At 45.3% G+C, this 27,092-nt stretch overlaps 1 protein-coding gene across 1 annotated transcript; it reads right to left on the reverse strand.

Moving 5' to 3' along the window:
- Positions 1–580: 580 nt before the first annotated feature.
- RAVER2 (ribonucleoprotein, PTB binding 2) lies at positions 581–26,863 on the reverse strand (the record flags this gene model as incomplete). The annotated part of the gene is made up of 14 exons (XM_079314049.1): positions 26,557–26,863; positions 18,836–18,902; positions 17,502–17,971; positions 14,641–14,832; positions 13,125–13,251; positions 12,191–12,273; positions 9,612–9,716; positions 9,276–9,387; positions 7,906–8,108; positions 5,587–5,698; positions 5,111–5,256; positions 4,060–4,149; positions 3,408–3,530; positions 581–697 (listed from the first exon to the last, which is right to left on the reverse strand). The coding sequence occupies exons 1-14, from the start codon at positions 26,710–26,712 to the stop codon at positions 581–583; spliced, it is 2,103 nt and encodes a 700-aa protein (XP_079170175.1). The 5' UTR covers positions 26,713–26,863.
- Positions 26,864–27,092: the final 229 nt, after the last annotated feature.

Below are 27,092 nucleotides of genomic sequence, written 5' to 3' on the forward strand. Positions count from 1 at the left end.
ACACTGGGAATGATTTCCTCCATGGAAAAGCTGTGGGTTCTCAGCCTAAAAACCAAGTTATTCCACTGTCCAAGGATCAGCTCTCCAAATCCCAGGGAATATTCCAAGGCAGCTCAGGACAGCATCTCCCTTTGGACAGGCATTCATTGAGAACATCACCGAGGCTCTGGGGATCCTTTGGGTATCACTCCGTTCCAGGATTAAGAAGAAATATTAAAAATTGAAAGGCTGTAAATGCAGAGCTCTTAACCCTGGAAAAAGGAAAATTGGGGAAAAAAAAACCAACCCTCCACGTTTGGAGTTAAAAAATACAAAATAATTACTAGCAAGACTTCCTCTTTTAACTTCCTCAGGCTGAGGACTGGAGAAAGGATCAGCTTTCTTTCCTCTGGGTTTTTATTGCTTTCAGGAGCTGCCCCAGCTCCCCAGGTGCGCTCTGTCCCTCCGGTGACAAAGCCAGCGCTGTCCCCTCCTCTCCAGGCGGGAGCAGCCACACCTTTGTCACAGCCCGGTGTCCCCGGGCCGCTCTGGGGCGTTCGGTGTGCGCAGTTAAGGCAGCAATAAATGCCGAGGCGCTGGGTCAGTACACGCGCTTCTTCTTCAGCGAGGACTCGGAGAAAGGCGCGGGCAGCGGGAGCTCGGCGGGGCCGGGCTCGGGGGACGGCACCAGGAAGGAGGAGCTGCGCTTCGGGGCCACCTGCGGGGACACACAGCGGTGACACCGCAGCCGCCACCCCGCCCCGCCGGGACCTGCGGGCTGCCCGCGCTCCCGACTCCAAACCGCGGCTGCAACTAGAAACGGGTCATAGCACCTGTGAAATTGGGTTCTTCTTCTTCTTCCTGGCTTTGGGGAGTTTTTAATTGGGTAGAAAATGCTGCACTGAGGTGTTTGGGGATTGGGGTAAAAGTAAAAATAATTCAGGTGTTAGTTCTTAATTGGATAGTAAACACCTTGTAACAAGGAAATTCAGCTCCCTGTCTTCAGTTTTAGGTTGTTAGCCAGAAGTGCTGTGGCACTCACTGTAACATAGATAAGAATGAATAAACAACTGAACACAAAATTCCATCTCCCTTGCATTAATCCTCACTCTGACCAAAGAAGAAAAATAAAGATAAAAACTAATACCACCCCTGCCAATGAACAGAGCTCCAGGCTGGCAATTCCCAGTGAAATTCTGCCAAAACCACCACCCTGAGGTGCTGGGTTTGTGCCCTTTCCCTAAAAAAGGTAAAAGGATCAGTGCCCAGCACATTTGTGGTGCCTGAGCCCATGCACAGCACTGGATAAAATCCAGAGGGATGATGGCCTTGCTCTCATTCCTCTGCACAGATGAAGGGTCCAGCCCTGCCCAGCTCCCACAGCAAGCCAGGGGTGGAAGATGAATTTTCCAGGGAGTGGAAGATGAATTTTCCAAGGGTAGAAGATGAATTTTCCAGGGGTAGAAGATGAATTTTCCAAGGGTAGAAGATGAATTTTCCAGCTGTGCCAGAGGGGTCCTTAATGCAATTTCTTTAATGGCAATTTCAGCTCTGATGCCTCACTCTGACACAGCCCTGAGCTGCTCTGAAATATCCTTCACTTGCACTGAAATCCTGCTACCAAGGTACTCCCTGGGTTCACCTTCATCAGAAACACAACATTGCTTGAGGAAATGTGGGAAATGGAAAAGGTACAGGACTTTCAAAAAGCTGTGTGAAAGCAAATCTCAAAATAGAAAAATGCAAAAATACTAAAAATACAAGGACAATAAGGGAATAAACTATGTAAAGATAAGACTCAAGAAAATATGTTAAAATAGTAAAAATATGTAAGCTTAATAATGAAGCTTTATCCATTGTTTTAAGTTATTACAAATAAGCATTATTCAAAGCAAGATTTATTAATTGGCCTGAGCAAATGCTTGTTAGCTTTTAATATTATACTATTATACTATAATTATACTACACTATATACTATATACTTTTAATATTATACTATTATACTATACTTTAATATTATACTATGCTATTTTAATATTATACTATACATACTAAAAAGTTGTTAAAAGACTTTGTAACAAAAAACCCCTTTTGTCTGCTGTTATTAGCAGCTAAAACTGTTTCCATCTCCTGTGCTTAACTCTATAAAATAAAGTTAACAATTATAATGAAAAAAAGTTTCCAAACAACTGCTCCAACAATCCCTGTTGTTTGTGTACATATATATGTAAATATATAAAATTTAAAAAATTAAAAACTAACAAGGAAAGACTTTAAGTTCTCCTGCAGTTGTCCTGTGTCCCTGCACCAGGTTCTGCCTCACTGATGCTTCACACAAACCCCCAACCCTGCTCCTCCTGAGCCTCTGAAGCAGCAGGATTAAAAAAAGCCCCAAAAATCAGGATTCACATGAGGGACAGGCACAAAGGACACTCTGAGCTCTCTCCTTCTGCTGCCATCCCATCATTTCCAGCTGTGTCAGAGCTGTTGGGAATATGAAAACTCCATTTTTTCATGTCCCAACCCCATGGCCAGGCTTTTTTTTAACCCCAAACCATGTCACAGCCAGCTGTACCCAGGAGTCAGCAATTGCTGAGTTAAAAGGAATGCACAGCTTCCAAAATCTCAAAAAAAAAAAAAAAAAAAAAAAAAGAAAAGAAAAAGGAATTTTATGTCCAGTCTGATGGCAGAACTGAACCCACAGGATTTACCTACAGCACAGGGACAGGAATTCCTCAGCAGTTCTAAATCCTAACCAGACTCCATGAACTGGCCCTCACTGTTTCCACAGCATTTGGAAATGTTTCCATTTATTGATGAAAACTCAGTGTCCACTGGAGCAGCAGCACAGGAAGCTTTGCTCACTGAGTGTGCCTGAAGAAGGCTGCAGCTGACACCTGCTGGAATTCCAAATAAAACTATTTTATCCTCCAGGATCCAGTGTTGGTAATCTGGATGCTGCCCAAGACCAGGTAAACCTGCAGATGCTCCAAGAATTATTTTAGAAATACACACACCAAAAAAAAATGTGTATTTTCCTAATCAGGCAGGTAAAAGTCTTTAGATTTATCCTGTGTTTTTTAATTTGCTTTCCAGGAAATTTTCAGCTGCTCTCTCCCCTTCAGAGATTTTATCCCAGTGCAAACCATCTGCAAATCAGGCAAATTTAAACCCAGTGTGAACCTCCTCTCTTCCTGCTTTATCTGCCTCCTTCCAGGCATTTTGGCACACTCACACCTCTCCAAGAAGCTCCCCAAACCCCATCCCAGCTCTGCCTGTGGGTTTTGGATCCCCAGGGCTCTGGAGCTGGCCCAAGCTCCTCTCACATTGCTGGGGTTTGTGAGGAGGAGGGATGCAGAGCAAAGCTCCAGCAGGGGCAGCAGCAGAAGGGAAGGGGGGGCTGCACCACTGCTCTCCCCTCCCCTCACCTGCTTGGAGGGATTTGCTGGAGGAGGCTGCAAGCCCAGCTGGGATCCCTGGGCTCCACTCAAAAGGGCAGGCACCACCTGCAGGCAGCTGCTGTAGTCTGGCAAAGATCCACCTGGAGATTCCTGAATCCAGAATGGGATCAATGAAGTAGAAGGAAGAAAAGTTTAATAATTTTTTCTTTTTTTTTGCTATGGTGATGAGCTCCCAGCAGGTGTGGAAATACCTGAGTATTAAATTCACAGCAGCTCAGGTGTGCAGCAATTCCTGGAGCAAAATGTGGGATTTGGATGATGGTTTAATTTGTGTAATTAATTTAAAAAGTGTCTTTCTCCTTGGTCACAAAGGCCTCAGTTTGAGCAAGAAACAGCCCTTCCATGCTGGGAAATGCCATTAATGAAGTGCTGAATCCTGGTGGGAATATTTTAATCCACTCCTGAGTTTTCCAGGTGATTTTGGATGGTGGGATTTTAGAGAGGGATATTTTGGGTGTGACTCCAGGGGTGCAGGGCTGCCCTGCAGCAGTGCCCATGCAGTGCCCTCACCCCACACTCTCCAGCCCCTCATTCCTGTGCCAACACACAAAGCAGGTGTCCAAAAGCTGATGGGAGCAACAGCCAGTGGAGACAGCAAGAAAATGCAATTATTTCTCACCTCAGAGGCTCCATTTTCCAAGGCACCCCCTCTGGCCTGGGTAGAGGGATGTGCCTGAGCATAGTGCTGGTACCAGTGCTGGGCAGCCTCCTACAGAGGAGCAGAAATCCTCTCCCATGTCTGCCTACAGCTCTTACAACCCAGAGCTCTCCAAGCAGCATCAGAACACCTTTAGCACCACTGGTGAAGTTCCAATGAAAAATCCAAAATTATGGTAAGTGCTTAAAACACACAGGAGGCACTTCTGGCCTGGCAGTGAGGCAGGGACAGTTCCTGGTATGGGAACACCTCCATGGATCCAGAGCCAGCCACAGCTTCTCTGTGCACCCCCACCCTTCCCAATATCCCATCCCTGTGCCTCCATCCCTTGTCCCAAATTCAGCTCTCCTGGAGCCCCTTTAGGCACCAGATGTGATCCAGGAGGTGTCTGGCTCCTGGCAAAGCTCCCAGCTCTGTGCAGTTACCCTGTGGCCAGGCTTGGAGCCTCCCAGTCCAAACCCTCCCCACCCTCAGGAGCCCCCTGACTCCAGCAGCTCAGGGCTCAGAGTCCCTGCAGCAGCCCAGGAGAGTCTGTGTGTCCCCACTGGCAGCTGGGGAGGAGGCAGCTCTCAGATTTCATCTGAACACACTCAGGATGGGTAATGAAACTCTGGGAATGCTCCTCCCCAGTGTGGGGCAGATGGGGAGCACATCCTGTGCACTGCAAGCAGCTGCCAAGCAGCCCCCAGGCTGGGCAGGAACTGGGAGGCAGAGCTCTCCTCTGGGATCCAGCCAAAGTTCAAGGCTTAAAAACTTCTGGGGAAGGCAAAGAGAACCCCCCCTGGTTTTGAAGGCAGACAAAAGCCAAGGCAGAGGTGCTGAGAAGTCATTTTCAGTGAGTGCCTGGAGCTCAGGCTCTCAAGAAGCAATTTATCATTGTTGTGCTTTCAGGGAATGCTCTTAGTGCTAAACCTGCTCTGAACACTGACAGAGATGAAGTGAGGAACACCCAGAGGAAACAAGGAACAGCTCTGGGAGAATCCCAGGGGACACCAAGCTGTGCAATTCCTACCTGTGGGTATTCCCCAGGCTGCTGGGAATAACTGAAATAATTTTCCATTGCATGTTGTGATGCAGTTCCCTGAGACACAGCAGCATCCATGACATTGTTGGGAAGGCTGCTCTGCTGTGGAGGACTGGAGGCTTTGCTGGCAATTGCTGCTGGGAGCACAAAGAACAGAGCTTGAATAAACACCTGGCTCATAAAAAAGCACACTAATTAGGTTCTGTTTCAAGATTAAAATTAAAATTTGCTTTTTCACATTAGGCTGTGCCTCAAATTAATCAGTGCTAACAATAATTGAAAGGCTTCTAGAAGTTTGTGAGCCTCTGAAAATGTAACCCTGTTCAATTACTTGGTAATTTTAAGATACATGACATGATTTCCTTGAGGACAAATGGTCACTGGATTTACCAAGCAAACAGGATAAATATTTGCCATCTCTGGCTGTGGAAATTTGCAATGACATTCATGAAATATTTGCTTACCTGGCAGACAGATACCAGGCAAAACACTTGCCAAATTCAAGTAGGGGTTGGTGCTCAGCCGAATTTCTTTTGGGGGTTCCCCAAGCAGAGAAGTTTGTTTTTTCAAGGGAGTCTGAAAAATGGACAGGGCAGTTTGCATTAAATTCATATCACATTGATCAGAAATAAGGTTAAGTGGTCCAGCAAGGTCTTGGAAAAAGCTTAGTTCTATGAAATACATCCCTTGAAATGCAATTTTTGAAATAAAATGAAACTTTTGAAGTCAATCCTTCCAAAGTTCCATTTTATTTCAGCAATCTGGATTTTTTTTCTTCCAAACAGTTTTTGTAAGAATGTTTCTCTTCAGACTGCAAGTTCCTAAAGGATATTACAAAACAAACAAACAAAAAATCCCTTTAACATGCAAGTGAAAGAATAATAATCACTCGAGCAATTCCAGATGCAGGGAGTGAACATTAAGTACATGGCCAAGAAAAAAATCAACTCTTCTCACTTGGAGACACAAGGAAATAAAGGCCAAGTGTTAGGGAAATCATGAATTAAGCATGTTTCCCCAAAAATGCATTGATGTAGATTTAAAAAAGGTAAATTTTGTTAAGGGCAGCAAAAAAATCTGAAAGAATGAGACCATTTAAATCCCATCATCCTCTCACATCTCACCTTCAAGGCAATAAATATATTTTACAATACTGATAATTAAAAGTGGAAAATTTATATATACACACACAAATAAGCACCTGGTAACCCAAAGGTTCCCCCCACCACCAGAACTGCTCCTGAATAGTCATAAAATTCAACCCCAAGTTCAATTTTTGGCCTTTAAAAGAGACACTGCCCCAGAGATAAATTTCATCATCAAACACTGTGAGGCAAAACCACTGGGGAAAAAAGAAAAAAGACAAGCTGCCTTTGTTCATTCAGCTGGACCACCAAGGAGCAGCATTGTTCTCTCCCACCATCCACAACTGCAGTGACCTCAGCATGGCTCCAGGATGCTCCTGGGATGGAGCAAATTGTACAGAGGACATGCAGGCATGGGTCAAATAAAGAGGAGAAAAGAGAAGGAAGGAGGAGAGAAAGAGAGAAGGAGAGAGAAGGAGAGAGAAGGAGAGAGGAGGGAGAAGGAGGGAGAAGGAGGGAGAAGGAGAGAAGCAGAGAAGAAGCAGAGAAGAAGCAGAGGAGAAGAAGGAGAGAAGAAAAAAGAAGAGAGAAGAGAGATGAGAGGAAAGGAGAAAGAAAGGAGAAAGAAGAAAGAGAGAGAAAAGAGAGAGAAGAGAGGAGAAGAGAGGAAGAAAGAAGAGAGAGAAAGAAGAGACAGAGAAGAGAGACAGAAGAGAGAGGAGAGAGAGAAGAGTGAAAGCAAGGAGAGAAAGATGAGTGAAAGCAAGGAGAGAGAAAGAAGAGTGAAAGCAATGAGGACAGAGCGGTGCAGGGAGCAGGGAGGACAGAGCGGTGCAGGTGAGCAGAGAGGACAGAGCAGTGCAGGTGAGCAGGGAGGACAGAGCAGTGCAGGTGAGCAGAGAGGACAGAGCAGTGCAGGTGAGCAGAGAGGACAGAGCAGTGCAGGTGAGCAGGGAGGACAGAGCAGTGCAGGTGAGCAGAGAGGACAGAGCGGTGCAGGGAGCAGAGAGCACAGAGCGGTGCAGGGAGCAGGGAGGACAGAGCAGTGCAGGGAGCAGGGAGGACAGAGCAGTGCAGGTGAGCAGAGAGGACAGAGCAGTGCAGGTGAGCAGGGAGGACAGAGCAGTGCAGGGAGCAGAGAGCACAGAGCAGTGCAGGGAGCAGAGAGGACAGAGCGGTGCAGGGAGCAGAGAGGACAGAGCAGTGCAGGTGAGCAGGGAGGACAGAGCAGTGCAGGGAGCAGGGAGGACAGAGCGGTGCAGGGAGCAGAGAGCACAGAGCAGTGCAGGGAGCAGAGAGGACAGAGCAGTGCAGGGAGCAGGGAGGACAGAGCAGTGCAGGTGAGCAGGGAGGACAGAGCAGTGCAGGGAGCAGGGAGGACAGAGCGGTGCAGGGAGCAGAGAGCACAGAGCGGTGCAGGGAGCAGGGAGGACAGAGCGGTGCAGGTGAGCAGAGAGCACAGAGCGGTGCAGGGAGCAGAGAGGACAGAGCGGTGCAGGTGAGCAGAGAGCAGAGCAGTGCAGGGAGCAGAGAGGACAGAGCGGTGCAGGTGAGCAGAGAGCACAGAGCGGTGCAGGGAGCAGAGAGCACAGAGCAGTGCAGGTGAGCAGGGAGCACAGAGCGGTGCAGGGAGCAGGGAGCACAGAGCGGTGCAGGGAGCAGAGCTCCGCGCAGGCGGGCGGCCGTGCCGTCTCTTACCCCCAGGCCCGAGTCGCAGCCCTGGCCCGCTGCCTTGGCGGCCCGCAGCGCCGCGGGGAAGGGCTGAGCCCCCGGCAGCGCCTCGCCTTTGTCCGCAGCGGCGGCGGGCCCCGGAACGGGCGGTCCCAGCAGCGGCTGGCTCGGCTGGCTCGGCAGGAACGGCAGCACGCCCATCCCCGGCGCCAGGGGAGCCGCGGGACACGCTGCGGGCGGCAGGAAACGGAGACACCGCTGTTAATGGCGCTCAGAGCGCGGCTACACGCGCGGATAACGGGGACAGCCACAACAAACACCGGCTTCACCGTCCCATCCCACAGGCAAACAGCTCCATGTCAAGCTGATTCAATAAAACTCTGACTTTTCTAAACATTCCCTGTGATAACTTGCTTAGTGCTTCCTGTCATTTTCAAAAAAACCTGGCAACAACATCCTGGAGGATGCTGGATGGGAACACAGGGGGAAACCCCACCTCAACTGGCATTGGGAAGAATTCCTTTAACTGAAGTGATGGAAAGTGTTCTCCAAAATGAAAATTTGGATATTCAGAGGAGCTTTCTGCCCTCCCCTGGACACTTTTTCCTTGCTCCTGGTTACTGCCATGACTCAGAGCATGGCCAGGGTTGCAGAACACAGGGAGCAGTGGAGGAAACAAGAACAAAAAAATCCTGGAATGGGTTGGGAGAGACCTTAAGGATCATCCATTCCCACCATCCCAGGTGCTCCAGCCTGGCCTTGGCCACTGCCAGGGATCCAGGGGCAGCCACAGCAAATCTGGGAATTCTATCCCAGAGCTTCCCCACTCTCCCAGCCAGGAATTCCTTCCCAATATCCCATCTAAATCTACTCTTTTCCAGATTATCCCTGTGTCCTGTCCCCCCATCCCTTGTCCCCAGCCCCTCTCCAGCTCTCCTGCAGCCCCTTCAGGCCCTGCCAGGGGCTCTGAGCTCTCCCTGGATCCTTCTCCTCTCCAGGTGTCACCCCCAGTACCCAACTGATCTTTCCTCATAAATATTGAGGGCATCAGTGGCACAGAAATTTGCATTCCAAATTGACACCTGTCACAGACTGGTTGTTAAAAATCATTTCATAATAAAATGAAGGCAAAGAGCAAATTTGAAGGCAAAGAGCAAATCTGAAGGCAAATTTGTGGTGCCTCTTAAGCAACTCACATTTACCTGCTTTGAAAAACCCCACAAAATGTCACCCCTAGATAAAAGCATATTCCAAGTGTACAAAAAAAAAAAAAAAGGCAGTGACTGAGCCAGCAGAGCATTTACCAGCCTGCTTTTGCTACACAGGGAGAAAGTCAGGTGCATAAAGTGAAGCTGGGCATTTCTGCTGATCAGGGATGAATTAAAAATGTCATTTACACTTGAGAGCTTCTCCTCGAGCTGCCAGGCCTGAGCTCACTGCTGGCATCACCCCTATGCCCAGCACTGTCTGCAGCAGCATTGTTGGAGGCTCTCCCAGCAAACCTGGTTTCTAAAAGGAAGAAGAGAAAACTGTGTAAATGATTAAAATAATCTGCTCACAGCTACTTTTTAGAACTTTTAACTTTTTCAGCTCCACTGAGCTGCTCAATGATCACAGACCATGAATGGGTTGGGTGGGAACTTCAAGATCATGGGCAGCTGGTGATAACATTTATTTATTTTAGGAACTATAAGAGTGTTCAGAGAGAGTCAGAGGTGCAGGGATGGCCTTACACTGTTTGCCTGCATGTTTTCCATCTTCAGGAGCTGCTGCTGGGGCAGGGGCAGGTGAGCAGGGCTCTGCAGCAGCAGGCTGGAGGTGCTCCCCAGAATTGAGTTCTGAGAAAGGGTTAAAACAAGGGTTAGCTGGCAGGTCTGGAGAACAGAGCAGGCTTAAAACATTTTCACATAATACTTGAAGAAATTAAAGATTCTGAGTTAAGACAGCAAAGGAAAATAATGATTTCCTCCACAGAACTGATTTTGCTGCAGAGAAATATCCAGATATGTTTCCCCCCACAACAATCTCCATGAAATCCTACTCCAAATCACAGTGCCTGCAGATTGGCAAGTCTATAAAATATTCACATTGCTCATTCAAAATATTCTGCATCAGTTTGCCACCAGAACTGAGCCACTGAATTAATAACTTTGGGGCACCTTCAGACTCTGCCACTGGTATGTCCAACATTATGAGCTCTGGCCAGCACTGAGGCTTAAAATAAACTTTAAAAGACATCATGATTTATGCTACAGGCCTGGAAGTGTCTGGCAGCATCATCTGCCAGTAAAACATAGGTTGTTCTATAGCTTGTTGTACAAAAATAAATATACAGGACACTGTGAGCATGCCAAGTGCACCTTTCTTTATTATTTTTTTATCAGCAAACCCAGGGGATGAAGACTGCAAAACACCTTCCAAATATTTCCAAGCCTAGGCTGTGTCTCTGGGTGGCAGGGTTAAATTGCCTAGAGAAAATTAAAATATGATCTTCTGGCCTCAGAAATGTGCTTTTCCAAACAAAGATGTGCCATATCTAGATTAGTTATGCATCTGTTTTAATTGTCTCTGTGATTTCCAGGGCTGGTTATTGTCACCAGTGCCAAGGGCTGCTCCTTCTAAACTTGGCTCCAGCCACAAAGCAAAGTGGTTCAGTTGCAAAACTTTCAGAAATAAAAAAAATAGAAAAATCAGTTTGGTCAGAATCCTCAGAGGAAAGGCTCTGGATTAATCAAGATTTAATAAATTGGTGGATGACTGAGGAAAATATCCCTGAGAAAGCTGAAAATGCATTATTTTGCCACAGGATAATTTATAACTAAGAGCAATTAAGGGAAACAAGTTGAAAATCAGGCTACCTCAATTTGAAAAATTACTGGGTGAATAACCTTCAAATACTCTCTGTTGAATCCTTTTAAAATAATTATTTTAAAATATTTATTCTCATTCTGTTACTTTACAAAGCCCTGAATATAAAATAGAAACCCAAGACATGCAGGGAGCAAAATCAGCATGACTGGGGAGGTGTTTCAGTGACAACACTGAATTTCAAAACAATAAAAATAAAACACTGAGCTGCTTCTCTGGCTTTAGAGAACACCTCAAAATAAATCAAAATGTGAATTATAGGAGAAATTTGGATCATCATATCCTTCTAAAATTCATGTTTGGGGCTCATTAAATGAGACTTTTAAGTCTCAGACAGAGAAAACATGGAGTTGTTTGGTTGCAATTCTCCCAAGGCAAAAACCACTGGAAAAACCTTTGGATCATCATCAATCTCTCTGTTAATTGTGGAAAACATCTCTGGCTCCAGCTGTGAGCACCAAACATTCCCACTGCCTTCCAAGGAAGCACAGGCTGAAGAGACAGCAGCAGGAATTTAAACAGACCAACTGAAAATGGCATTTAAATTTAAAAACAAAACCAAAGAATCTTTTTTTTTTTTTTTTTTTTTAATATATGGGCCAAAATTAAGCAGCATTTATTCAAAATTAATATATTCATCCACCAGTTTTTTGAGAAAAAATAGAAAAGCTCAATATACTTAAATAAGGAATATTTCTGTATTTTACTGGGTCTTTTTAAAGATCTTTAAGTCTGTGTTTGCCAAAAGAACTGCAGAAATCATTGATGCTGAAGGGGGATTTTTTTTTTAAATGGAAATTTCTGAAATATCAGAAATAATAAGGCCAATTGATCTACTCCAGCCCCTTGTAGGTATTTGTGTAAATCCCTACCATGAATATTAAATTCAATTTTTTGTTCCTGGCAGAGCTGGAGAAATCCCTGAGAGCTGCTCAGCTCAGATTTTGGCTGTGGGTGCATTTTTTCCTTCTCAATTCCTGGCCCAAACTCATCCCAAAGATCCTGCCCATTGTCTCTCAGGAATTCTGGTGCCCACCTGGAATTGCAGGAGAACCTTGAGGGGTTTGTAAGGAAGAATTAACATCTGCAAATCACCATTTTTTTATGGCACATTTGGGTCCCTGCAAGTTTGAAAATGAAGTTCAGGGTGCTGAATTTGGTGGTTGGACTCAGATAAAGTCTCTACAAGGGATGTGCCAGCTCATTTAAAGAGTTTGGGTTTTTTTTCCTGCCATTAATGACAAGTTTTGTCTGCATTGGCAAGTTTTAAATCAAAAATTGAGATAAAATAATTCCATTTTGGATAGTTAGCACTGCCTGCTCCCCCAACTCATTAGAGCTCTGACAAGAACACTGAATTTTAGCTGTAATTCATTAAAATTTCAGGATCTCCAACGTTAAGATGTCCCCAAGTACCCTTTGATGAGTTTTTTTGGTCACATACCTGATGAACTTTATTCAGCTGCAAAAAAGGAGGCCCAACTGCTGAATTGATGAGGTGAGGTAAACCTGCAGATGCTCCAAGAACTGTTTAAGAAACACACACAAAATAAATCATGTATTTCACATATTAGGTAAGTTTAGAATTATCCTGTATTTTTTAATTTGCTTTCCAGGAAATTTTCAAGTGTGCAAAGGTGCAGAAGGGAATGACAGACTGGTTTAGGTTGGGAGAGACTATGAAACCTTTTGATGTTCAATTATCAGAATGTGAGAGGGTCAAAAGTCCTCCAGGGACTTCCAAACCTGAGAGTCTCACTCTGATTCCAGGCTCAGCTTTATCTCAAGTGCTTTAAATTCAGATTTAGCTCAAGAGTTTCTGCCCTGGTCACTTCACACCCCATTTCTAGGGTTTGTTTTTTTTTTGTCAGCACACTCTCAGTTCTCTTCCATTTGATCTCCTCATCACCTGGTTCTGAGCATTTTCACCATTTGAAATGTGATTAATTAGCGTTTATGTTAATTCACATCCTAATTAGAACACAGAAATGTTTCTGGCTGATGCTGTAATAAATACTCTGCACGCCTGTGGCAGCAGCCAAAAGAATAAAGATTTACATTGGCAACAGCAGAAATACTCAGGCTGCAAAATCCAGATCTAAAATCAGATTTAAGTTTAGCAAAATCTTACAGAAGACATTTCATTCAAAACCCATTTCAATACAAGGATATTTGTAGGAACACTGAATTTTACCCAAACACAAAAGTGTAGCAAAGCAACTCTTCCTTCTGCTTTCATAAAATATGAAATTATCTGCACAAACACACTGAAACAGTGTCTGCACAGATTCCAAACATTATTTCTACTTAAGTATTTTGCAAAAGCCTTGCAGCACAAAGAAGAGGGTTTCACTCTGCATTATTTTACAACAGCTTACCAGGTTTGACAGCGTGGCCACGCAGCTGGGGCTGCAGCAGCATCTGCAGCATTGCTGGATTATTAAAACTTTTCATGATCTGCACTGGATTTGGCTCTGGAAGCAAACCTTTCCTATTGTTCCTCATCTCCAATGAAGAGATAAAAAGTGTTAGAAGCAGGAGAAAACAATGACTGCATTTAAATCCCTCAAACTCCAATGTACACATTTTATCTCACACAGAAAAAAACCAAAACATTTCCTTCCCTGTCTTCTGTTTTTTTTCTCCTCAAATGAAACACCTAACAAACGATTCCAACAAAATTTCAAGCACATTTCTTTTTTTTTTTTTTTCCCTTAAACCCAGAGTTATCAGTACAGGAGAATAAGAAATGTTGCCATGAGCACCATATCTTGTAACAGACTTCTCATCTCTTTTCCAGAGATGAGGTCTGAGCTGGCTGAAGAGAGGGAACTTTTCTGCCTCTCCATGTAACACTGATCACATCCAATTTTCTAGGAAATAATTTGATAAGACATGTGGGTGTAAAAAGCTTTCTTCTAGCTCGAGCATGAAATGAACCTATTTCTCCTGCCTTGAAATTTATCTTAAAGCTGACAAATTCTTGCATCTCTGTTTTAAACCAAGTTTTAGCTCATCCAATGACTCATTGCCAGTCACTTTTGTTTGGAGCTGGAATGATTCCTCTTACAGGAGATTACATTTACTAAAATCCCACAGCTATGTGGGTGCACTTTGTGTTATTTTATGGATATATTTTATTTTCTTCCTGCCCATATTTGCCTAGGAAGGAGCCTGAACTGGGCTGATGATCTGGAGTTCCAGAATGGTTTGGGTTGGTTAAAATCCATCTAGCTCCATCCTTTATCATGAGCAGGGAATCTTCCACTGTCCCAGGCTGCTCCAAGCCTTGTCCAGCCTGGCTTTGATAAATCCCAAATGCTTCCCAAGCCTGGCTCAGCAAAATCCCAGCTCAGGGGGATCATCCCAAAGAGGTTTCCAGGGATCTCACCTGTTGGAATCCTGGAAATTGGGAGTTTGGAACTTTCTGTGTGACAGGCACTGACCCCCAAAAAATATTGCATTGACCTAAGGCCTTGGAGAAGGCTTCCAAAATTGAGTGATAGAATCAGATCACGGGTGGGTAGTTCAAATAGAAGTAATACCACAGGGTGAAAAATTTAGAATTTAGGGTTTTGGAACATAGCAATATATAGAGAGCAAAATGGAGGTTTTAGGGGAGAGGTTTCTTTCTTCTTCACCTTATTTTTCATGGGTGTGGGTGGTGCTTTTGTGATTGAATAGTGGTGGGTCACAGGTGTTTGATTATTGATCAAAAGTAAAAATAATGTAGGTGTTAACTCTTAATTGGATAGTTATGCCTTAAAAGATCATTTTCAGGTCGTTAGGCAGAAGTGCTGCAGCACTCACCTAACACAGATAAGATGAATAAACACCTCATCTCTCAGGCATTCAAAGGGGAGCGTGGCAGCACAGGCTGCAGAAGGCACTCACCATCCTCTGTGCTGCTATCAGAGCTGCCAGGGTGCTCCTGCCCGGGGCGCCGGGGGCACAGAAGGACACGCGCAGCCTCCTGCCGCGCAGGCTGCGGCCGCGCATGGCCGCGCGCACGCTCTCCGCCTGCTCCGCGCTCTCGTACTCCAGCACCGCAAAGTCCCCGCAGCCGCCCTCCTCGTCCTGGGCAAACTGCAACAGGGCAGCGCTGCATGGAGCAGGGCACTGCTGCAGCTGCCTGCAGTACTGCACTGCCCCTTGCACAGCTGCCACGGCACAAGGGTGGTATTGCCCCCCCCCCGCCAGAGCACGGTGCGGCACTCCTGGTGATCTGCTCCTTCCTTCTGCCATCGCTTCCATCTCAGCTCATGGAGAGCCTCAGCCATGAAATGCAAGTGTAAATCCAGCCGGATGCTACAACCACTTTTATTCGGAATGATAAACTCGTTATTTGTCATTTTGCTCAGCCTGCAATCATCAGTGTCGTTCATCAGGGTGCATGGCAGCTGCTGAAACGTGCAACAGTGCAAATTCCCCCGGTATCTGCTGCCTTTTGGGAGCCTCTGAAGGCTGCGCTTGTGGGGGATGCCAAGAGAAGATGCCAGACTGATCAATCAAGCAGACTGGAAAAGGGCTTACGTGGCAAACACTGCTCTGCCCTTTGTGTGCAGACTTTGAGAGAGAATGAGCAGATTTAAATCTAACAAAAAAAACAGGGTGAGAAGGGAGGGACGAAGCTTAGGCAAAAATCTCCAGTCCCTAAATGAGTGGGAATGATAAACTGATAGCAGCTCTGGTGTGGAAGAGACTAAACCTCCTCCAGATTGCACTGGATAAAAACAACCTCACCCCATAAACTTCCTCTGACAACTGAAATAAAAAAACTTCCTCTGACAACTGAAATATAAATGTCAAAGATTTGGAACAAAAACAGGGTGGTCAGATCTTTACAGGCATTGTTACAGCCTGGCATCTGGAGAACACATATTTCATATATAAATACATTTTATATTTGTATTTTATTTTGATACCAGCTTAGGAGCACTGGCAAAGACCTGGAGTACTTGTGAAAAGAAAGGTTTGAAGCTATGGAACACCTGTATTTTAATTTCAGTTACAATTAAACAGCTAAAAACTCCTTTAACATGTCCCAAGTGCAGCCACCAAAATTCTTCCAAAGGATTCAGGAATTTTTAACTTCCCAAGTAAACAGGTAGAGAAAAAAAGCTCTTTATTCCTATCCAGAGAAGGGTGGAGACATTTAGTGACAATTTAAAGCTGACAGAAGAAAAGAATGAGGGTTTTCTGGTCCATTTTGTTGAAACAAAGGACAAACCACATTTTTCCTAATATCCATGTGTGAGTATTCAGCTTCAGCTCCTCCTGACAGAACATTTCTGTCAGAATAGAGGAGAAACCAAAATGATTTTTTAGAAAATTGTAACTTTGGAATAAGAAGAAATAACCCAGAGTTTATTTCATGAGTTCAGGTAAGAATTTTGGGCAAATGATTGTACCTACTTGATGAAAGTGTGACCTAAGATTTATTATGATTTTAAAAGGTAAAAAGCCAATTTTTGAGTTCCTCTAACTGCACAGCAGAGCTCTGCCAGTGCAACCCATCTTTCCCCAAGAATTCTGTTATTCTTTGAAGTTCAGAATTTTTAAAGGATGGTGAAAAATCGTTGGGGGAGCTGATAACAACCCCTAGATTATTTGACAGCTGGGAAAAAAAATCCCTGAAGGAAAAGACTTAAAAGGATCAATCTGTTGAGCTAATTAAACAAAGATTGAGCAGCAGACTTGAGTACAGCATTTAATTCCTTCTTAAAGAAGAAAATAATGGGGAGTAAAAGCTCCTTAATTTAGGCATCAGTAAGATGAGGCTGAAGCCAGACACATTCCCAGGCTGCAGATGGAAATATCCAGGAATGGGCATTTTCTGGGAAGAGCTCATTGCAGTTTATTCATCTCCTGGTGTGTTTGGATCAAGCCAAGTCTGAGGATTTCTTTTGGCCAACTCCAAGTTGCTGGGGCTGGAACAGAGCACTAAGGAGGGTGTGAGGGCCTGCAGGGGGTCAGGCTGCAGATCCTGCTGGACCTTCTGCTCCTCATGCTGGGGATCTCTGGGTGCTCATCCCTGGGCTGATCCCTGAGCAGACTTCCAAGAGACTTAAGGGGAAAAAAAAAACCAACAACAAAAAACCACCAAGCCTGCAGCTGCAATCTGTGTGACTACAAATAAAGATTTCCTTCCACTGCCTGTTTATGATGATTTATCTGTGCCACATTTATTTGTGGTCTCATCTCACAAACCACAAAGATGAGAATTTCTGCACTACAAAGGCAAAGATCCATCTCTTTTGTGCTTCCCAGATTTCCAAAATTTGTGTCACTTGTATCCCTGGAAATGCCCAAGAACCCAAACCTGCATCTTCCTCAGTTAGGGGAGAACATATTTAATATGAATATATTAATTATATGATGTATGTTGCATCATCTGAACTGTTGCACTTGCATTCATACACTCTGGCTTTCTTTGAGCAATAAAACCTTCAGCAATGTTTACTTTAAAAGCCCTCAAAATGCAAATTATTCTCAGTAAATGACAAAAGGGGATGTGTTACAAACATTTTGCTGGCATTTCACTGGAGTGGTGTCCTGCAGAATTCCCAGACACCACGGAGCAAGCACTGCACACTCAGAGCACTACTCCCACCACCCAGAAGATGCACAAAACATTAGGAAAACAAAAATAAATAGGAAAATAAATAGGAGAAACAGAAATGGAAGACAGCAAGAGTGAAGTGAGGTGAGGCAATGCCAACCTTGGTTTTCCAAAAGACAGAAACCCAACGTACCTGGCAGAACACAGGTTTGTACTTGAGGGAGAAAGCCTGGATCAGCTCCTTGGAATCAGCACAGTCCTTTTGTAATTTCTCCACACAAAGGCACTTGGAGTGAATGAGGTTTGTGGTCAGCTGGTTGACATCCATCCACTGTGCAAACAGAGTGCTGTCCTCCAGCTGCTTGCCCAGCAGCTCCAGCCTGGCCTTGGCAGCAGAGTCCTTCTTCATGTACTCCACGAAGCCGTAGCCCTTGGAGTGGCCGGTCAGCTCGCTGTACACCAGGAAACACCTCTCCACATTGCCATAGGCACGCACCAGCTCCTCAAACTCCTGGAGGCTGAGGGAAAGGGGCAGGTTGGTGATGCACAGCAGAGCATCTGTGGGCTGCAGCTGCACTGAGATCTCCTTGCCACGCAGGGAGTGCTGGTGGAACTTCCTGATGGCGCTCTGGGCCTGCTCCCCGTTCAACAGGGTGACAAAAGCTGCAAGAGAGGAGTGGGGACATCACCCATCCTGCCCTGAAACCATAGTGAGAGCTGCAGGTGCACCCCAGAGAGACAACAGATGAATAGATCTACCATATGTATTGTATATCATGTCTAAATTCTGGGATTAGCAACTGAACATCATCAGCAATTAACTCAAGTGACTCTGTTGTGATGCACACAACTTCATTACTTGGAACCCGACCAGATTTTGTATCTGGGGAACAAAATTAAATATTCTATCAGCAGACTATTATTTACTAAATTAATATTCCACTGATGTCAACACATCACACTCTCTGATGACAACATCCACAAGTTCTCATTCTGGGGCTAACAGGTCTTTTTAGGGTTTTCAGTCCATAAAGCATTTCACACAATTCCAAACTGGATGAGGGTGGCAGGGACCTCCTGAGGGCCTCTTGTCCAACCTGCTCCTCACACAGAGTCACCAGGGGGGTTCCCAGGATCCCAAGGGATGGAGATTCCACAGCCTCCAACAGTGCTGGGTGACCCTCACAGGCAGAAGTGTGTCCTGATGTGAGCAAACTGCAAATGCATCAGGAGCTGGGCAGGTTTCCTCTCAGGTTTGTCCCAAGAGAGGCCTCAGGACCATTTTCCAAAGGAATTCAGGCAGCTGAGGTCAGGTTTGTCCCAAAGGGATACTCACTGAGGAGAGACCAGAGGGGACCAAAAAACTTCTGATCAACATCAGAAAAATTCCAGCTTTCACTGACATCAGTAGAAGGTGACAATAAAGGCACTGAGGGACACCAGACAAGCTGTGAGAGTCCATGATGTCACACACAGCACATGATGTTCCTCACAGAATTGAAACAGATGAAAGTTTTAAATTCTCACCTGTTCTTTTATTCCTGTCCACATAACAGTATTTGATTTCATAATCTTTAAACAAGTCGTGGATTTCCTGCAAGGGAAAAGTACAAGTGACATCACATAAATAAGCCACCAAACCAAGCAAGGGTACAAATCCATCCTCATTTCAAACAAAACCAAAAACTTTCCCAACAAACAGAGGATTTCACCATAGAAACACCATCAAATATTTGTTTTTAAAGGAGTTGGTTACACTGCTGCAGCAATGTTTTTATCTCACATATAAAACTGGCTTGCTGAATTTGATTAATTTACTTTTCATTCTCTGGGGTCACATAAACACAAAAGGGTGTCCTGGAACTGTCTTTTGATAAAGACAAATAACATCACAGCTCATTAAATAGCAAAACCCTCTCCATTTCTCTGAAGTACAACTGGCATAGCTAAAATACCACATGGACAAGGAGCACTGGCAGCATCCCATCACCAAATGTACTGAGGGCACAACACTGCCCCCAAAACCCAGCAGTTGCTTTAGTTTCCTGCTCAAGTTCACTTTAATAGATTTTCACTCTTAATAATGGATATTCTTTCACCCAGCAGATAATTGTGGCCAGAGTACCCCCTGGAAAGTATCCTCTATCAATTACTACACAGCTGCTCAACATAGAATCAATCCCAAGAGTGTTATTTGCTCCCACTAATTAATGGGGAGAGAGGAGAGATGGGTAAGAGCAAGTCTAAAAGGAGTTTGCTACAGCTATTCCCAAAAAAACCCCAAGGTGCACATGCCCCAAAAACCCACAAATTATTGCCAGTTCAGTGGTGAGAAAGCAGAGATGAACACCCACCATCCCAACAAAAAAAACCCAGAAGTAATAACCTGGATATTTACATTATTTGAGCTGGATAAATCCCATACACAAGAGTGCAAGATGATTTCTGCAAGCAAAATAATCAGACAGCTTTGTCTGAAAGTTTAATTGCTGAGTGTAGCTGCCAGTTTGGTAATTCAATATATGGAGCCTAAAGGTTAATTGGGTTCTCTGTGAGGGGTATCAGGTGCACACCTTTTAGTCAAGAGAGCACCAATCTCTGGTTTCACTATTTAACAGCTGTCAAATACTGCATTAATAAAATATGGCAGCATTTCTCCAGCCAGCACATGTCCTCAAATAAGGTGTGATAAGGATGGGGTTTCTGAAATGCAAGGTATGGCCAAAATTCAAGCCAGGTGGGGGATTTGAGTGTGGACACCTGTCAAACAAGAATTAGATTGTTCTTTTTCAGGTGTGAGAGACTCAGAAGACACTTTCTGTAAAGTTTTGGCAGATCAGTTGTGCTGTGCCACTGAGCACTCCAAAAAATTGGTTCTGTCCCACTCAGAAAAATAGGGACATATTTGTCCTTCTGATTTCCTGTATTATTTTACAAGAGTGACACTGGAAGTTTTATATGATGATTAGGGAGCAGGAAATAGGATTTCAAACAGCTCTGAACACTCTTTTGAAAGTCATCTGTGTATCAGATGATTCCACATGATTTCCCAACAACTGCCTGAAACTCTGAGAGCAAAAACAACCCCTACTGAACAACTCTTTGGGGGATAATTAGGAGATCCCATATAAAAACTGAGGAGAATATATGGGAGATTTAAAATAAAGTCTGATTAAAGAATAGAAATTTTAACACCAGCTTCTCAGGTTTGTGCCAAAGATTCTTGCAGGAAGGTTCTGGTTCTTGTGCTTTTGAGGCAAAGCCCTTCACCTGTGGAGCTGGGGCTGTGCAGAGTTTCAGTGAAAGCATTTCTCACATAAACACTGTTTGGGAGGGTTTACAAAGATCAAACACTCCCTGCCAACTGCAGGGAAATGTGTATTCCTCTCAGTTAAACAGCTGTAAATATCTGTGTGTTGCACTGAGAGCTCTCTGCTTTAAGCCAGCCACTTCTCTAAACTTCACCTCTAACATCTCCCAGCACTCAGGTCTGCTGGAAAAGAAGGAACAGAGCTCCCATTGTGATGCTGGTCCCAGTTGCACTCCCCACGTGCAGAGAAGTGTCAGGGAAAGCAAAGGGAAGAGCTCAGCCAAGACAGGTCCAGAGTGAGATCCTGCTCTCTTGTAGGGAATGTAACCTCATCCTATTAAACATCCTATAAACAGGAAAATTTACCAGCATGCTGGAGGTAAGAGTGTCAAACATTGGACAAAGCAGATTTTGATAACAAAAATATTAAGCAGTTCTGTCTGGTCCCTTCCAACCCAAACCATTCCAGGATTTTGTGCTCTTGGAAAGAAATAAAAGCAATAAATTATAGCTACTCTACAGTCCCTTGAAGCTTTAACAGCAGATAATCTTGTCATCAGCAAAAAATTAAAATTTTAACTAGGAAATAATCAGTAATACGTGAAAATTAGCAAAAAAACCCAAAATCAAATATAATCAAGGGAGTTTAAGAAAAAAAATCATTCTTTATATATTATTTTCTACTGTAAATGTGGTCTTGTAATACTTCAATTCTTGCCCTGTCCCATCTTGGGTAGAAAAACTGGCAACTGAGTTTCCAGCACTTATTATCAATTATCTCTGAGACTTGCACCTCTGAGACAGAGAGAATTCCTTAGAGAGGATCTTTGTGTTTAGTACCTGCATTGTTTTAAACACTAATGAGAAAGGGACTCATCCACAGGCAAATTTATCAAATTAGTAAAGCTCACTGGTTTATTTCTACTAAAAGCAGCTTTTCCTACACAGGCTCTCACAGTGCAAGGGAAAAAATAGCCAAGGAATTCTCAGTACTCACCTGGAGCAATATATAAAATATATAGAATAATGTATATAAAGCCTAGAGCACATCAAACTCAAGCACTGTGCTCTCTCTAGATGTAAAACTAGACTTGATATTAAATGTAATAATTGTGTTATTCTGGCAACTGAATATTTAACAATTCTAAGGGTGCCTGGCCAGATTTCTGCAGTGAGCTTTAGGGAAGTCTCCAATATAAACACTCTCCAAGCCTGGTCTATAACTTGGCTCTCACTGAGCAGCTGAAGGCCTAAACCTCACAGGAATATCCTTGAAATGGGAATCAATTAAGTTTAAAGTAGTTACTTGGCTAACCAAGAAGTTTTAAATCATCTCACAGCTGAAAAAGGCTTTGTTCCATTTGTGCTGGCAGGACAGGAAAAAGAGAACCACTCAGAAAAAAAAAAAAATTACATTTACAAAATGATATAATGAGGTGTTCATTTGATTCACTTTTTAGACTGCTAAATATTTGAGTTCATGACATGACACACTGCAGATTTTAAACAAACAGCAAGTAATAAACAAGACAATATTGACACAATTTAAATAATATGTTACTAATGGGAAAACCCAAAGCTCTGTTGGGGTGCAAGTGCAGCACTCAGCCCCAACAAGGGGGTTAATTAAAAAACAAAAGGACTGATGCAAAGTGCAAGTTTAACCATCTCCTGACCAGAGGGGTAGGAGAGCCTCAATATTTCATTAATTGCTGGATAAATCCCCCTAAGAAGCAGCACTGCAGGCAGTCTGAGCTCAGCACACCCCTTTTTTCCCAATTTCCAAGGGGTTTTCAGTGCTGAGCTGAAGGAAGCTCCCAGAGGGGCAAAGCTGGAGGATTCAGGTCCCAGGAACAGCAGCACTGAGGGGATCCCAAAGCTCCTGCCCAGATCATTCCCCCTTCATGGCCACAATCCCAAACCAGGAAATGCATTCAAGCCTGTCATTCAGGCCATAAACTGATTTTGGGGCAAACCTTTGTGTTTGGGAATTGATTCTCACTTTTGTAAGATCAGAGCCCCTCAAAGATCTTCAGTAAGAAAATGTGAAGACAGGAAAACAACAATTTCTCAGTGGAATGAAAAACTTTTTTCTCTGATCTTCCAGAGGCTTTTGGGAGTGTTGTTGGTAAGAGGATCTTTATGGGACTGGAAATTAATTCCATCCTTGGTATAGTGGGTGGTGGGAGAGCTAAATGAAAGAGGGAAAAGACATAGAAAGAGGTAACTTGGGAGAGCTCAAAGCAAAAGAAAAGTAACAAAGAAAATTTTCAAATGTCCATCTTAAGGCATGAGAGCTGCTCCCTCTCCACAATGTGCCTTTCATGTTCAGGCAGTGTGACAGAGGAGAAATGAAAACACAAAGGCCCTTCTGCTTAAAGGTCTGGCATCCAACAGATTGGAGAGAGCACTTCCTCAAATCATCACACCTCATTAGAGGCTTTCCATCCAACAAGGAAAAACGATGGCTAATCCAGGAAGAAAGGAAAAAAAAAAGGAAAAAAAAAATGTTACAACCCCACCAGAAACAGCACCATGCTAAGCAGTGATTTGGCTTTTGATCAGAACAGACAGCAGAAAAAAAACTGAATGGGTTTCATTCCTTCAGGTTCCAAAATAAATCCCTGTCCCAGGTGGACTGCACCAGGTTTGTGTCAACACCTCAGTGTTTCATTGCCCTCTGGATTCTGTCCCACCCCTGGAGAACCACGGGGTGTTAAAATAATTAACCAGCCCTACATTAAAGTAGAGATTTACTCTGGAGAAATGTGACATGGTGGCATTTAGGGATAATCAACCCAAAAATGGTTGGGAGCAAGTGCATCTTCCACAGCATCTTCTCTGCAAAGAGGGGAAGCAAAAAGCCAAGAGCCCTTGCTGGGCAGCTGATCCCAGCACAGAACACTGGAGATCTGGCCAGAAATCTCAGTAATGATGAGCAAAAAAACCATAAATAACCCAAGGTCTAATCTTCCCAGCAGGAACTGCATGGGATAGGAACTGGTATTTCATACCAGAGTCCCAGTGATGAGCCACTGCCCCTGTGGAAGTTCATCAGCCATAAATAAGGAGCCACTAAGAGTGAAAAAAAAAACCAAACTGGAGGAAACCACAATCAATTATTCTAATCTAATAGGGCACATACAGAAAAAATTTAAATAGTAAAATTTAAATGGCAATTACCATTTTCCTGGTTTGGGATGTGACAGAATTAATTGTGGTCTCACTGGTTCAGTGCTGTTTTGACTTTATAACTCCAAGCTTTACTTTTGCCCTGATTCTCCTCAGCACCAGAGCAATGAAGAAGTGAACAAGTGGCTGTGTGGTGTTGATTTGCTGGCTGGGGTAAAACAATACAAACTCAAAATAAAACTTCCTTTTTAGTGAGGTACAACCTCACTTCCATGCTGGTCATCCTGAAGTTCTTGGCATCTCTTCAGCAGAAAAGGAGAGGAAGGTGGTATTTCCTTCCCTCCCTCTGCTCAGAGCACTGAGAACAGTTTTAGGATCCCACACATCCCAGGGAAGCTCCTGGAGAAACCTCCAGGTGAAGCTCCAGGGAAACCTGTGGTGATGCTGCTGCACCCTCATTCTGAATTCTGCTTTTAAGTCACTGCCACAGTGAAGATTTGAAGATGTCAGCAACAGCCTGTGGCCATTTCCAGGCCATTATCACACCACATTTTTATATTGTGCTGGAGGAATCTCATGAAGATGAATTTGGGGAACTACCAGGCAGCTCTGGAAAAGTTCAACACCAACCAACTTTGTGAACAGCAAACAGAGACTCTGCCTTCAAGAACAGTGAAGATGTAAATTGTTTACCACAGATTTGCCACCAAAAAAATCCATTCTCCATGGCTGTGGTGAGAGAATTGCCTGAAGAAACACTGATCTGTAGGTTGAGCTCTGTTTGGTTTCTACAACTGCAAATCTGTTTCTGGTTCAGAAACCTCAAGAGACATTTCTTCTGTGGCCTCAAGAGTAATTTATTTTTTTAATTTAGTTTAACACAGGTGGGGCTCCAAAGGTAATTGAAGATTACAAGTACAATAATAAAGTTAATATGTAGCTACAACTGGCAGAGGAATTATATTCGTTATGTAACTTCATATTGAAAAAAAAAAGATTTTTTTCTACTTTTCTGACAAAACTGAGTATCTCCACCAATCTCTCCATCAGCAGAGCAGTTATTTTCACTTCAAAACTATTTTGGTAAATCTTGGCCTCACTCTTCACTTAACAACAAATGGCAGCAAAGCCAACACCCCAATGCTCAGAGATGAATAGTTACATTTATGAAAACCTATTCTGGGAGACTTGGCTGCATTTCAGTGATGTTCATCTGCCTCTTGACAGTGTATAAAACTGGCCAGGTCAGAAACAGTTTAACTGATTTTACTTGGCTCACCAATTACTGCAAGGAGAAAACAGAAGACAAACCCGTGTTTACCACGGGTGTTGTTAGCTGACAACAAAAAATGTTAAATTTTACAGTAATTTTGGAATTGTATGACAGCCAAATACACAGGTAGACTTAACATGCCTGACCACAAACACACTTCTTTCCAAAACTGCTCCAGGACAGAAACTTTATCTCTACAGCACAATTCTTCCGCCTTTATTACCACCAGCAGCAGCTCATCAAAGCTAAAAACTAAAATGACAATTTGTAACGTGCATTTAGGATCTGCACAAGGTGTTCGGGGCAACATTAGAACCTCATACATAGGTGAAAAAGGCTTTTAAGTGCTGCTTTTAAGCCATCAAAATAAAAAAAGCAAACTTCCAGAAAACTCCGCGGCTTCCAAAGCTGACCTTAACGCTGGTATTTCCCAGCGGTTTGAAAGGTGAATTCCCACCTGGGAATTACTGAAAGGCCTGCAGCGGCACAGGGGACAGAGCTGGAGTGTCAGAGCGTCCTGGCCATCAGCATCTGCTGACACACCAGCAAAGCCCTTTCTGTCAACGCCGCCACTCGCCCGCGACACCAAGGTTAGCAGCCGCGGGTTTGCCAGCGAGGTGGCCGAAGCTGCCCGGCCGAGCTGCCAGCCCCAGCCCCGAGCAGGGCCGGACACACCGGCAGGTTTTGTTCCTGGCCAGAACAAAACCGGCACAAGGGCAGCGGCCGGCTGGGCGCTGCGGCTCGGGTTACTGCGAGCCTCTCGGGCATGAATAGCGCCTTTTTCCGCCGAAATTGAGAGTCTGCACGTGCTGCTCTTACCCGCAGGTAGTGAAACCACCTGTGCTGTAGAGAGGGGGGGAAGGCAGGCGAGGAGCAGAGCAGAACAAAAGCCGCAGTTACTTTTTTTTTTTTTTTTTTGTTAAATACTCGTGCATCAAGTTGTGCGTTTGGAGCTGGTGAAGTGACTGTGCAGCTAAATCACCTCAGCATCTGAGTCACGGCACTCGGTTGAAGAGTTCAGCGATCATCTCCTACCAACAGCAGCAATTTGAGCGGAATTTTCCTAAACCACCGTCAGACTGCGGAAAACCGCTTTCCCTCTCTACGTCTGGCTCACCTCACAATAATAATAATAATAATTAAAAAGCCAGTCTGGAAGCTGTTTCGCCCCGATTTCGCAGGGAAAGCGGCTGTGCTGCAGTGCCCTACCTGTGCGCACACAGGTGCTCCCGTTACCCGCCGCCCTCACCGAGCCGCCGCCTCGCTCCCTCACGACCCCCGGCAGCGCTGCCCGCCCAGCCCGCCGTGGCCCCGGTGAGGGCGCGGACGGGCGAGCCGGAGCCGCTCTCCGCAGGTAACAAAGCCGCCCCGCACAGCCGGCTCCGGGCGAGGGCAGCGCTCCGCGGCCGCCGAGCCCCGCGGGGGACCCGGGGCTGCCCCGCGCCTCCCTCCCCGCTGCCGGCCCCCGCCTGAGGCGCGGGCGGGAGCGCGCCACGCCGCCGGGCGGGCTGCGGGCAGCGCCGGCGGCCGTACCTGGCTGCTGCTCTCGGCCGGCAGGTTCCGCAGCAGGATCTTGCGGCGGTTGCCCAGCTCGCGGCGAGTGCTCGCCAGTCTCCTCGCCACCTCCTCGGCGCTCAGCGGCGGCGGCTCCGCGGGCAGCGCCGCGCCGCGCTCGGCTCCCGCCGCCATCTTGCAGCGCGCCGGGGAGCGCGGGGGGAGCGCGGCGCTGGGGCCGCCCCCGCCCTGCCCTGCCCCGCCCGGGGGGAGCTGAGGGAGCCCCGGCCCCTCACGGCCCCTCACGGCCCCGGGACCCCGGCCCGCCGAGCCCGCGGGGATGCGGGACAGCGGGACAGCGGGCCGGGCTGGGCGCTGCCCGTAACGGAGCTGCAGCGGCTGTGCGGATGAGCGGGAGCGCAGCGGCGATTTCACAGCATCAGGCTGGAACGGAACACAGAGCCGGCATCTGCTCCAGGGTCATCCCAGAGAACACGGCACAGGACTGTGTCCAGACGGGCCTGGAACATTTTGGGAAGGATTTGAGTGTTCTGAAGGAGAGCTGGGACTCTCTT

Source organism: Erithacus rubecula (assembly GCF_903797595.1).
Source record: "Erithacus rubecula genome assembly, chromosome: 10".
Taxonomy (NCBI): domain Eukaryota; kingdom Metazoa; phylum Chordata; class Aves; order Passeriformes; family Muscicapidae; genus Erithacus; species Erithacus rubecula.